Source organism: Malania oleifera, chromosome 1, assembly GCF_029873635.1.
Source record: "Malania oleifera isolate guangnan ecotype guangnan chromosome 1, ASM2987363v1, whole genome shotgun sequence".
Lineage (NCBI taxonomy): Eukaryota > Viridiplantae > Streptophyta > Magnoliopsida > Santalales > Ximeniaceae > Malania > Malania oleifera.
Window position 1 is genome coordinate 99128964 of NC_080417.1, and position 14282 is coordinate 99143245.

The 14282-nt window shown below is 34.5% G+C and overlaps 1 protein-coding gene across 2 annotated transcripts; it reads right to left on the reverse strand.

Moving 5' to 3' along the window:
• Positions 1-2239: 2239 nt before the first annotated feature.
• LOC131153387 (succinate--CoA ligase [ADP-forming] subunit beta, mitochondrial) lies at positions 2240-13977 on the reverse strand. Of its 2 annotated transcripts, XM_058105671.1 has the most exons (12): positions 13617-13977; positions 13131-13241; positions 12069-12180; positions 10917-10981; positions 9725-9802; positions 5116-5190; positions 4855-5007; positions 4630-4764; positions 4208-4372; positions 3113-3235; positions 2717-2788; positions 2240-2595 (listed from the first exon to the last, which is right to left on the reverse strand). In XM_058105671.1, exons 1-12 carry the CDS (start codon positions 13716-13718, stop codon positions 2521-2523), a joined length of 1266 nt encoding a protein of 421 aa, XP_057961654.1. In that variant the 5' UTR covers positions 13719-13977; the 3' UTR covers positions 2240-2520. The 2 variants fall into 2 exon arrangements, with proteins under 2 accessions (XP_057961654.1, XP_057961645.1); XM_058105662.1 differs by having other exon boundaries at positions 2240-2788; positions 13617-13869.
• Between the last annotated feature and the right edge of the window lie 305 nt (positions 13978-14282).

Consider the following 14282-nt stretch of genomic DNA (forward strand, 5'->3'; position numbering starts at 1 on the left):
GTCATGGTCTCCATAAGAAAACGGCTAATTCCAAGGGAAGACCACTATATAACCCTAACACTCAAATGGGTGGGGATTTTCTTTTTATCAGTTCATCTAGCTCAACTATTTTAAATTTCCGTCTAATTAGTACTCTATGTTTGGGAGAGATTTTCGATTTAATTTTTTGTGAATTTGATCTAAATGTAATATAAAATTATACTGAATTTGTACAAACACTCGCATCTCCAAATTCAAAACTTGAAATTCATATTTTCAACCCTAGTGTAAAGGTAAATCTTTTGTGGTTTTAATGTTTATATAAAATGTCAAGGTTGCGTTTGGCTCATGAAGTTTTGATAAATATAGAACAGTTAAAATAGAAGAGTTTGATAATTTACTTATAAAAAAAGTGGGTTGTCATCATTAACTTTTTACATATTCATAGTAAAGAGTAGATGAAAATTTATTGTTCTCAAATTTCACTATTTAGGAATAAAATGAAATTAGGCGAATTGGAATTGAATTTATCATTTGATTTCAAGCTTTATACTCGAAGGTTCACTCCATTATGTTCGTACTACACTCCATTGTGCAAACAATATATGATGTGTGAGAATATCTATTATTTTCCTATTATATATTTGAATGAAATAATAAAAAATAAATATTATCTCTATATTTTCATTCATCATTCTATTCCATCTTATTTCTAGTAATTATTAGCAACTAAACATAACCTTTATAAAAAAAAAAAAAAAGTTGAGAAAGAAGGAATTTTGTAAATTGATTCAGTCGCCCTTTTATTTGTGTTTCTAATTGAAACATTCTAAGTTTGACTAATTCAAATATATAATTTCGAATAAACAACCAATTACCTTGATTTAGGAAGTGCACATTTTACCCATTTTTATGGTTTTAATTCTAATAATCTAGTTATGACCAATTCAAATTATCTAATTTGACAAATATTGGAACCAATAACACTATTTTGAACATTGACAAAGTAGATTGAGCATCCACAAGACCCTAAACTAATATAATGTTCATGAGTTTGAATTTTTTAGTTTCGACTTTAAACCTACATAGATTTGAAAAATAATAATAATATAATTTTATATTATATTTTATCTCAATCTACACAAATTTAAATTCATGATTAAGATTTTATTTTCGAGTAAAAATGCATAAGACCTGTACAATATGTAAATGGTATGTAGATTTTGGATATTGTGCCCTACTTTTAAGGCATGACTAGACATAAGTCTTGCATGGTTAGTTTTCTAATTGTGGCAAAGCGTGTATAGCTCAGCTCTTTCAATTTAATGTGCCCTAATATGTGTAAGCAATCCCATCCCTACCGATTGTGTCCTCACAAAATTTTTTAAATTTTCCATACCCCAAGCATATTGCTTCAGTCCCTATTAATTTTCAATTTTCATGTATTGGGGTATGCGGTTCCATCCCTATTCATTTTCAAGTTTATGCAACTCTATATGCAATTTCATTCTTACAAATTCCCACTTCTATATAACCTAGCGTGTTGTTTCGCCACTGTCAATACATAATTTTCTTGTATTTCATTGCGTGCATTGTTTCATTCATGCCAATTTGTATCACGAGCGTGGCTCCCACCTTGCCACTGCCCAATTCCTGTTATCAGTGTCTTTCCTCCGCCAATGTGCTGCTTGTTTGGCCTCAGTTTTCAATTTTCTTACCCTTTTCATCCAATAGTGTAACACCCCACCATGTGTTGTGTCCTCTTTAACAATCTTCAATTCTATCTTCAATTCGCTATGCTATGTTGTTTCGTGGCTACTAGGGTTCAAGTTCTCGCTTCCCCTGCACTCTTCTATAAAAAAGAAATTGACTTGAACTAAATTTTGTTTGGATTGTGAGCAAGTGTGGTTTGGATTCCTCAGATGGGACAGATTAACAATTTCTTGAGGGGCTCTATCATTAAAAAACTAATATAGAATTCCAATTTTTGATACCACCGCAAGTGATCATAAGATTGTGTACAGAAATAACCAAAGGAAAAACTGCATTATCCTACAAGAATAAATTCCATTGATGGCATAAAGTTGCCCGGGTAGAAGCCGATGCGCTAAATTTTATTTGGGGAAGTATGGAGAGGAAGTCTGCTTAATTCAATAGGGGAAATACCACTGGTGACAAAGTTTGCCGAGGGGTTTCAACTCCCATAGCCTAAACAATGAGCACCGAATCCCTGCAAAATAAAAGGGCGTCGAGTCGAAACTTGCTTCAACAGAAAATGATACTGGAGTCAAAACTTGTATGACAACATGGATGCTAAAGCATCAACCCAACTTTGTAAAAGGGCATCCAGACTTATTCAAGGAAGCCTCAATGACAACTGCTGCTTCAATTACTGTTTTCTTTAAATCAGTTCCAATCAGCTGAAACTATCCCCCCTCGTATCCCAGTGCAAAAACATACTCAACATGCAATACAGATATACGACAAAAAGAATCGGGCTGAGGCAAAATAAAATTATAAATGATGAACAAAGTTCCTCAACTAGCTGCTTGCTTTAACTGCTTTCGCAGCAGCGTCATCCAGATCTTCCGCCGTTATCAATGCCAACCCACTTTCCTGTTTGTTATCAACATAAATTACTATTCAAGCTTGCTTCTCTTTCAAGTGTAAAATTAATGGTATTCAAGACAAAATGAAGCTTCCCTCTGTAAAAATTAAAGATAGGTTCCATATTTACCTTCAAGATTCTTTTTCCTTGGTCAACATTGGTGCCTTCAAGACGGACCACAACAGGTACTTTCAATGCAACCTTGCACACATAACCCAACAGAAGTTAAAGCATTTGCAACAACCAGCTTGAAGGCAGTCTAGTAAAAACTCAAATTCAGTAAATCTAACCAAAGTTGCACAACCACAAAAAGTTTTTAAATTTCCTTTTCTTATATTTAAGAACTCTTTAGTTTCTTTATTGAATAATTTGACAATCATATTTCATCTGACTGAGCAATGATGATATGTTAATATATATAGGTAAATGCCAGATTCAACAACCCAAAAGATGAAACCTGGGGATGCAAGTGAAATGGTAGAAAGAGAGAGACGGATAGCCGGATAAATTTGACATAGTTCTCACCTGTTTAGCTGCATTAACAATCCCACTTGCTATTACATCGCATTTCATTATTCCTCCAAAAATGTTTACTAAAATTGCCTTCACCTTATCATCAGCAGTTAATATTTTAAATGCTTCCACCACCTGCATCACACAATCAATAAAATTTTGAAGGGAAAAGAAAGTTAATTTTTGAAGGCACACAAAACATAAAATAAATGAAAAAACAGCTAATGAAGGACATGTATTATCAGAAAAATACAACAGATATTTAATTTTCCTTTTAGGATTAAAACAGCTCTTAAGAATAATCAAGTGTTACTTCTTGTTGTCATGTTTGCTCGGATAGTATCACACTTATTCCTTTTAATGGGGGAAATGACTATGCTGCCATAGTTACCAGAAACTGCTACAAGTGAACCACATATTGGTATGAACATTTCGAAACGTGGTACATATTCATTCCAGAATGCTAAATCTAATGATACAAAGTTTTCATTTAATATTTTTCACATAGCATAACATTTTATTAGTTAAAGGGAATCATCAAATTTTAATTCTACTTTTGTCATTACTAACCTATTGTACAAGAAAAAATCTTTTCTAGATTTAAAAACACTCAACCTCCTCCCCAAATATACAAGTGGCATTACACTTTTTTCACCAATATATCTATTTTAAGTATACCCCTAACATTCCACATTTTATAGCATGTGCCATACCAGGATCTTGTTCCCGTTCCAAGTTATAGGTAACATTGTACTATGCATATCTGTTAGAGATCAGTGCTGTTTATAGAAAAATAGCCAATACACAAAACCACAATCATAGCAACAAAAATACAAGTGCATTACATGCACTCATGGGCATGCTACTCTCCCCCCCCCCCCCCCCAAATAAACTACCAAGAACCCAGAAAGTCAATGTAAACAAAACAAGATCATCTAGACATCCCAATGATTAAAACATGGGAATTTCATGTTGAAGTCTCCCATTCAAACCCTAGGAGGGGTGGGAAGGTATATAAGATGGGAGACGGGTTACCGCCCTTTGTCAAATAAACAAGAAAAGGGCCGATGGTGGATTCAAATAGAAGCAAAACCCTAAACTCGTTACCTGGCCTTCTGAAGCATTCCCACCAACATCTAGAAAATTGGCAGGAGTTCCACCATGCAACTTAATTATATCCATCGTAGCCATTGCCAACCCTGCACCATTCACCATGCAGCCAATTTCTCCATCTAAGCCAATGTAGTTCAGATCTGCTTTGGCAGCTGCCACCTGTAAAAAGTTTGATTGGGGATAAGAGAACATCATAATTAAAAAACTGCAGACTTTGATAGTGCATGCATAAAACAGACGAAATCCATTCAAAAAAGTTCCTACTTGGTGAAATAACCATTTCCATATGGCTAACTCTACAAGTTAACCATTTTGAAATAATATATAAAGGTTAATTACTAGAAACAATTTGCATAGCACAAGAAAATGGGAAATAATAACTTCCACCTAAATAAGAAAGGTAAACACAACCACACCTCTCTAGGATCTTCCTGTGATGAATCCCGGAGTGCAAATATCTCTTTCCGACGAAATGCAGCATTATCATCAAAATTCAACTTTGCATCAGCAGCTACCAACTGGTTATCTGAAGTCTCTGCAATGGGATTGATCTATCCAAACATAACAATGAGAAGACATGCACAGGTGGAATTGTGGGAAAGATGATTAATTCATGCAATTGGGGAAAATAATATGCTCACTTCCAATAATGTGCAGTCGCATTCACAAAAAAGCTTATACAGCTTCTTCACTTGTTCAATTGAAGCATTTTTGTCAGCCACCTTGGGAGCCAAACCATCAACAACCTTAGCAGCATCTTCATCCGTAATTCCTTTAAAAACATCAATAGGCACCTGATCAGAAAATAAGAAGTCAATGCATTACTAAAACCGCTGCACAGAAAGAAGAGAGTGCTGGATAATAACATTAAATAGTTGAAAAAAAAACACAAGGATAACAACCTTAATAATCATGTCAGGGAATTTCTCAGCAAGATCTTCAATGCTAGTTCCTCCCTTCCGACAGGCAATAATAAGCTGCAGACAGGATGTGCAATGATCATCTCAAATTTACAACAATCAGCTCAATTGCACAACTAAGATGAAAAGGAGAAAGATAAACCAAAGAAGATGATGAAACCCAATAGGAGCCAACTGAATGGAGTAATATACAAAACTCCAAGCACATTTTGAACAATCACACATACTGCAACAGTTTCAGCATACACTTAGTTTGCCGGAACCTCTATTCCTAGGAACAGGGTTCTTGTAATGGAAGGATCAGATTGTCTACACAAAAATAAAAAATATGCCATCACCATGAAGCAAATAAGAATGCAAAATTTTTTTCGAGCACAGCATGGAATAGACAAGGAATAACTATTCCCAAATTTTACCATGAGAATGTATATACCCATCCTATTCCATGTTGGTTGAAATAAAACAAACTTTTTGCATGGGGTGACTTCCTTTAAGATTGTTACAATGCTCTACAATTTTTGTTATATTTCCATTGTCTTCCATCCCATTGTTAGGAATAGATATTCTGCAAACCAAATGTAACCTTAACAGTTTTTGGCCTGAAATCAAACTTAGAGCAACAATATATTTTGAAAGAGAGAGTGAGAGAATGAGCCAATTAAATAAATAGCTGAATTACTAAAAAAATAAGTAAGTATTAAACCAGAAAAGACAAAACCGCCTCCCCCCCCCGGGGGTGGAAAAAAGGAAAAACAAAACAAAAAAAACAAACAAACAAACAGACAAAGTATGGACCCCATGCCCAACCTAGGCTGGAATTAGCCATAATGAAGGCTTTAAAGGTCTAGTGCCCCAATATCCACCCTTGGAGAAATGGTATACAGCAGCATCAGCCCTAAAACAATTGTCCACCTCAAAGGAGACTAGTTACAAATTTACACTGTTGAACTGCTCACATATAGGGTTTCCTTATGGTCCAGTTAGAATCAACCAAGTGAAGTAACCTGACAGTCCCATAATGACCAATCTAAATATTTCCCAGTGACTTTTAAATGAAAATCCAAGATCCTACAAATCCATTTTTAGTCAGCATCCAAATCTGAAGCAAAAAATAAGAAGTAAAAAATAATTAATTAATTAGAAAACTCACAAGCAGCCCTCCCCCCTTCGCAACGGCAATTTAATTGAGTTTAAATCAAGGTCTTAAATTTCAATTTCAACTCAATTTTGAAGCTCCTAAAGTACAGAAATTTCGATTTCGATTTGAAAAAATAACGGAAATCAGTAGTAAAGCATGGAATTCTTTGTGAAACTTTAGAAATGGTTAAAAGACATAATAATGTAAGTTTTAGGACTAACACATTGCAAGTTAAACACATCTATGTTGCGTGTGAGGTGGAAAAGTTGAAATATAGTATGTGTAACAAACATATTTGTAAAATAATGTACATTAACATATTCAGTTAATACAAATGAAATTCATAAATTATTTAAATATTATTTATTATACAAATGATGATTTAGACATGAATGGTTAAATAAAATGCTGTTGTAAGTATATTTTTTCATATAATTTCAAAAGCACTTGTAATAATCTTTTGTTTCGATAAAAATAAATAAAATAAATTAAGAGAGAAATTTCACTCACTCCTAAATATCTCATTTGAATTCTGAGGAAATTTCATTTTAAAGTTAAAATTTCGACAAGTTTTGCTAAAATATCGAGATTTTGATAAATTACAAATGATTCGTTGAGATTTTGATGGAAATTATGCAAAACAGAAGTCGACTACCATTTCGATTTCGAGAGTGACGGAAACCGGAAATTTCGACGGAAATTTAAGATCATGGTTAAAATATAGCATCGAAATTCTACCTGAAAAATCAAAATATGTTACAGCTTTTTTTTCACCCTCACAGAAAATCCTTAACAAAAATTATAAATTAAAAATAATTATTATCATTTGCTACCCAGGGTCCAATATCTTATTACCATCTTACTGTGTTAGATCCTTTTTTAGTCAGCATATGAAGCAAAAAAATAAAATAAATAAACTAGAAAAACTGACTAGCACCCCTCTCCATTGCAAAGGAAACTTCATTACGTTAGAATGTAGCATCAAAGCTCTAATTCGTATGGACTATTAATTTTTGTGTCAAAATTAAAATAGGGGTTTTGGCTCTAGTATAAAGGAAGGTGCTTTAGAGCAGAGCAGTTTTCGCCACTTATAGACCCTTTGGATTGAGAGGAATATGAGAATCTTCAAGGGCCTCAAATATTGTCCTAATTTATAATGGGATAGAGTGGTGTTTCTGGCTTCGTTATGGGCATACCCGTTCGCAGTCTTTTTGCGTTTATCGCTGTCAGATATTCAAAGGGAATGGATATAAGCTGTCATTTAACTTTCTGGTTGTAGCTTTTTGGTATATTGAGGACATCTTATCCTCTTACACTGTGCCTTCTTTTACTCTTAAAGACAATTTTCTCTAATCTTAAAAAAAAAAATCTGTCAAAATTATGGTAAGCGCTTTTAAGCAATCTTTTAGATATTGAGAGATTTTTATTTTGATTTTCAATTAGTTAATATGTTTACGCTCCTCGTTTGATGGGAAATGAACTTTATAACCAATGAAATTATTCAGGATCACTTGTGCTCTATTTCCCAGCCTCATGCCATTCTCCTCTTTCTTGCCTCTTTTCTCCCTTCTCAGCCATAGTTTGGTTGTTTCTCTCTTGGTATTCCCCATTTTCCTCTCATTCTCTTACTCTCTTCCCCAAAAAATAGTTGAAACCAACACACTGAAATCATTTGTATCACTCACACAAATTCAAAGAAACCTATGAAGTTTTATAATTTTAATTCTAAATTTATTTTCTACAAAATTTATTTTATTTACTTCAAGGATTTTACATCTATCTTATTAGCCATGTAATGGGTTTTAGAGAGAGTATTTGGAAGTTGAAATTATTTTTTGAGAATTACCTCTGTTGGGTCGTGTGCCCAACATCAGCAGGTCTCATCAATGAGTATCAATTTTAAAATTATACCTCCAGAGCATCCTCCCAGATATAAACTTACTTGGTATAACTATAGACAATAAAAAGACAGGTTCAAAATGTTAGTGTATGTTACATAATCCCTAAATAATTAGTCTATATCAGCAGCGGCCCTTTGTCACTCGGGCAGTGATAAGGCATCTGGATCAAAAGATGCAATGCCCAAATTCAAGTCCTATGAACTACTATTCTGATCATTCATAGAGCGCACAAATAAAAGACACATCTAAAGCACCTCCAATCTGCCTAATATGTGCCCTCAAAATTTCAACATTGAGGACTGGATCTTATTGGCTCCAATCCGCAGAATATATAGCAAATTAAGGCATCGTCACATGGATTAGATCAACACATACACATAGAGCCATAACCAAGCTATATCCACCTATCAGAGATGAACACAAATATAAAACAACAACAAAAAAGCCTTGACTAGTTGGGATTGGGTACATGAACCCTCTTCCACCATTCTGCATGATCCTAGTATCCTATTACGAATGGGGCGTGGAACCATCTCTTTCCAAGTTATAATGGTTCTCCTCCTCCTGCTAAGCTTAGTATGTTATTTGGCAACTTTTATTTTTTGGATATCTTGTTTCTTAGTTCCCCCAACATTCCCACCCATAAAACATAGTGAGTCTAATAGCCGTAACTTTCTTTTTAATTTAAGGGTATTCTATGATCACACAACATGCTGGAAGCACTTCTATATTTTCTCACCTGCTTCAACTCTATGTATCATATCTTCTTTAGTTTCTCCTTCATCTTGCATAATAGATCCAAGATATCAAAATCAATTTGTGCTTTAATTTCCTGATCATCAAGCGTAATTATTTCTCAAATATTCCTAGCATGACTAAAATTACATTGCTGACAAGCAATCAAGTTAGAAGTCATTAATTAAAATAAGAGCAAGAGAATAAAATAAGCTCTTCAAATAGAGTAAGTGGAGTGGCACAAATCACTACAAAACACTAACACCAACTTAATTGTGCAGACACCGTGTTGGACACCTGTCAAACAAGGAAATATGAATTTTCAATGTGGATATGGCACCAACATAACTCCAAAACAGCTCGGCTATTTTCCAATCTTTAAAAAAATTATCAATGGGAAAAAAGAAATGTGAGTTAAAATTTTCCAAAAGAGAAAAGTGACTAAAAGATAAAAGAAGAGAAGCAAATTTCCTAAAAAGCTTCTTGACAAAGCTCATCCAGGAAGACGAAGCTTGTCTGCCAAACAAATTCTGAGACTTGGATATGACTAAACGTAGTTGCAGGACAAAAATATGATAACACAGCGTAATACTAGAAATCATTAGCAGGCAAAATTTTATAAAAGCATTACAGCCAAACTAATGCATGAGTGCATGGCTGACTAAACATGCAGATGCAAAAACAACAGGAAATAGAATATAAATTAATCTAATGAACAAATTTCACTCCACCCCCCCCCCCCCCCCGGGGCCCAAAAAATGAAAAAAAAAAAAAAATCAGGAAACACAACAATAGAAGACTCAGTTTAAGTACATACTGGGCCAGCAGTTGTACGGTCGAGAGTGATAGCAAAGTACATCTCATTGACTAGTGACAACTTCTCACACAAGTAAACCTGTTAAGAAAGCAACATCAAAGAATTTAAAATATAGTGGCAATTATATTTTATACCTTTCCAACGAAAAACCATTTTAAAAGTAATTCTGTTGCGACATTAAATAAATAATTAAATTTAATAAAACAAAGGAAAGGTGAATGAATCCAAATGAAAAAAGCGTGCTTGTTATTTTCTTAAAGTGCAAATGTGTGCTTGTTATTTTCTTAATTGTCATCTATAAAACCAAATCCAGCTATGCATCAATTCCTATGGATAAAATATTAACCACAATGTAAATGGTCAACAAAGATCCAAAAACCAACATTTCATTAATCTGATGTTGGCAATAGGCAATATCGATCAAGTACTGACAAGACCTTTCTACTTCTTCAATAATCACGAAAAACATAAAAACTTCCATCCAAATTTTATTAAAAATTTATAGAGTCCATATGTGCTACTGAGAAATACCAAAATGCCAAAACCATAATAAAAGTAATTAGCATACGATGTAATGTATTAAAAAAAAAAAAAGATAAATAGTTTACATCCAAGAATATTTTTTGTTAATTGATTAATTAAAATCCAAGAAGATGGATATAGCAACAACAGTAGCATGCATTATACTGCCAGTTTACAATTTCGCATCTGACCATGTAGGGAATCCAGAACAATTGGTATTTTGGAAGCGGAATTCTCCTCCTTTTGAGGGAATGAGCCCTCTAATTTTCAGTTTTTTCTGAAACGAAGCAGGGGAAAGGCTCTTTCGAGGAGTGCTATGTTTGCAGTGGATTCATTTGGTTGGGGCAACTGCTACAATATTTGAGGGCTCTACTACTCCTATCGATCCTTTAATGTGTGGGGTGCTTTTCCTAGCCACACTGTCCTCCTAACAGTCTGTTTCACAGGAGCTTCTCAGATAAATCTGCAACGGAACCTGAGAGCTAATCTTTGCAAGTTGTTTTAGCTTTCTTGTTTTTATTCACTTTGTTTTGTTAGCGGATGTTGTCTTATCCTCCCTCTATCTCATCTCTTTTCTCTCTTTATAAATTTTAGTTTATCCAACAACCATATTGGCAAGATTACAATTCAAAAAAAAAAATTGTGAATGTAATGAATAACAATGGCTAACCTTGCTGACAATTTTTCCTTGGGGACCTGTTTGTTTGGTGACAAGTATCTGCCCAAGCATCTTCCCTAAAAGAAATGGTAGACAAGTCTGTCAAACTTCAATGAACAGTTATTGAATCCATAAAAAAGAAAATTCTACAAGTAATTAAGAATACTCCCAAAGATCAAATTATCTTTAATATACCTTCCACATCACAAAAGTTATCAAACATTAACAAACACAAGGCCTAGACATTGCAGAAAAACTACAATATGTGTCTATCCTAACCACAGCTAAAATAGCTAAGATAGTTTTATCCAGGTAAAGTCATAAAAAAATGCAACAGATTCTTCAAGTTATGTATTATTCAAAAACAAAGCATTTCATAATAGAACTCCAATGCCAACCATACTTTAGCATCACTAATAGTTCTGAATGAAAGTTGCTCACAAATGACAGCATACAAAAGTAAGCAGCATAAGTGAGCACCAATTGAAAAGGGACTGCACTATCCAAAGCTCAAATCATCAGCATGCGAGCATTAGGGTGGTCCCTTAGGAAGACATGTTTCAAAGGGATGGAGTTTAAGAAGCAAGGGAGTAAACCATGACTGCACGTGAAGCAAACCTAGAATCACCACCTTCAACCGGGCATTAATGACATTACATCATTAATCAAAGGTCAAAATATCAACACGTAACCACCATTAATCCCCAAGAATCAGATTCCAGAATCACGATTACCAGTGCATATCAGGACGTAATTAAACAAAATGGCATGTCAACCGAGAGAAAAATTATTCAAGCTAGCAAATCAAGTAACTAGCATCCCAACCCAGCATGTGGGCGTGCATAGTTCACATAGATATCTATGAACCCACTTACAACTCAGAAAGGTGATGCTATTTTTTAACTACAGGTTGACTCCATGCACCAGTCCAAGTTAAAGAAACTCCGTCATTTTACGCATCTAGGATTTGTGGCTTGGTAAAATTCCAAAATGATTTATCAAGCTATAATGAAAGTCATGCCAAGCTAGTGTCCAAACTAGTATAACGTTAATGGCATTTTAAGAAATTCTAGAAAGCTGAAAAAAAAAATCTCAGGGCTTTAATGAAGGGAATTGGGAGAAAAATAAATAATTGATACATTCTTACAACACAACATTCAGTACCAGCTATATCTTCAACTTGGTCAGCCTTAACAATGTGAACTCCACCCTGAAGCCCGCTTTTGAATGTTCCCAAACCTCGTCCCCCAGCAAGGATTTGGCTCTTAACTACCAACTGCACCAGAATCAAAGTCAGTGTTGCCCCAATTTTTTCCTTTAAAACATCAGTTGCTAAGTACATTGCAGAAAAAAGATGAGAAAATAAAATTTCTCCGCTAGTTTCTCATTAATTAGGATTCAAGAAAACAAAAACTTCCTCCAAGTACGCAAAACACAACCATTTGCCTTCATTGATATATGTTACACCTTTTCTTATAAAGTTTAAAAACCATAAAATATAAGTTTCAACATTTTATAATTTTTCTTTCCTTCTAACTGCTTAGATATCTGCTCAGTGTGCAGGTGTTGTTCTCCAAAATCATTGTTCTGAAACTGATTTTCAAATTTCAAGAGCATATAATTAGATTATTCAATACCTATTAATAGAATTAAGGATCGATTTAATGAAAATATAAGAATTGATCTTCAAGAGCTGAAGAAGATGCATGGCCGACTTTTCTCTGTTGGGGGAAAACAAACTGTGGATAATTGTGTGCTTAAACTTCAAATGATTCAATGAGCATGAGTGAATAATCAGAATTAAATGTGCATATGAGAATGGTTAAAGAATTAAATATGATTAATGGTGTTTGTCCAAGCATACTCATGAGTGATGGCAATACATCAAAAAATACAGGTGGCTGAAGCACAGGACATCAGGCTTGAGATTGTAGGAGAGAGAGAGAGAGAGAGAGAGAGATCAAATAGAACTAATGGAGAGATATTGTATGAGAAAGGAAGTAAGTGGATCATTCAGATTATTTGAAATTACAAACAAACTTAACATAACTTCAATTTTCTAACATAAGAGTGATCAACATTTTTGGGAAAATGAAGGGACAGCCAAAAAATTTTGGCTCTATATAGTAATGACAGATTTCTCAGCACACAAACAGAACGTTAAAATTCTCCTTGAATTGAAAGGTAACATATTAATGCAGGAAATTCCACTCTGAAATTAGTTACCTCGTTCTCTTTAGGGAAGACATCCTGAATTGCCTTCTTAGCTTCGTCAACAGAAGCAACGGCTACACCTTTTGGAACATTGATTCCATATTTGCCCATCAACTCAGACCCCTGGTCTCAGAATAGCATAAAATATTAACCCTGGCATATAATCAATCCCCAATACACGCCCAAGTCACATGAATCAGCCAGCACTGATATCATATATATATAAATCCTTAAACAAAAGACTACTTCTGCCATGGTTGCTGAGAAAATGCAGCAAATGAAAATTTTTAGTCTTGGAAGCTTCATCATTGAAGATTCGAAAATATAATACACATCCATTCAACTACGACAGGTGCGATCTTTTGGCTTAATCGAAGTGAGGTATGAGATTCAAATGTTCATTATTCTTTTTTTTTTCCTCCATTTTCTCCTCAAGTAAAGGCAACAATAATTAGTAACATGCGCATATAGAGATGGGAGAAAAAAAGGAAGAATGACCTGGTACTCATGGATGTTAAGACGTCGTAGCTGCTGCTGCTGCCATTTTCCGGCGACGGAGAGAGAACGAGAGACAAGTTTGTTGAACAATCCTCGTGCCATCTTCGCAGCCTTTAACGTCAGAGATTCCCAAAAACCAGCGAAAGAGATAGCCGGAAGCAGGGACGAAGACGATCGCGTCAGAGAAGAAGCGCAGCAGACCCTAGATCATCGATTCAATTTTCAAATTTGACCCTTAATTGTAAATATTTACGTGAGTGCACTAATAGTTTCTATATTTATATATTAGCCCGGAATGTCAATTGGGCGTGGCCTGGTACCAGCCTCAGTTAAGCCCAATATTTTGGGCTGAACTTCGTACGGGAACTTCATTCGCTAAGCTGGATTTGTAAAAATAAAAATAAAAAAGTGTGTTGACCCCGGCCTATTGGGGAAGAGGTGGGTTACGGAGATGATGTACAAAATACAATGGCTAAAAAATAATTTTTTTCCCAATCCAATCAACACTAAATAAAATAATTAATTATCCAAGAATAGAAATACATAATAACTAAACACACAAAATCAACCACACAATTTCAAAGACAACACCAGATTTATGTGAAAAATCCTTCGATGTGAAAGGAAAAACCATTGGACTGAAGTCCACTTCCAATATTTTACTAT

Excerpts from the sequence above, each read along its gene's own strand:
- LOC131153387 (XM_058105662.1), bottom strand. The coding sequence starts at position 13,718 with ATGGCACGAGGATTGTTCAACAAACTTGTCTCTCGTTCTCTCTCCGTC. Across the intron at positions 12,181-13,130 it reads TCTTCCCTAAAGAGAACGAG|TTGGTAGTTAAGAGCCAAAT; the intron begins GTAACTAATTTC and ends ATTCTGGTGCAG. Across the intron at positions 4,765-4,854 it reads GCGACTGCACATTATTGGAA|ATCAATCCCATTGCAGAGAC; the intron begins GTGAGCATATTA and ends ATGTTTGGATAG.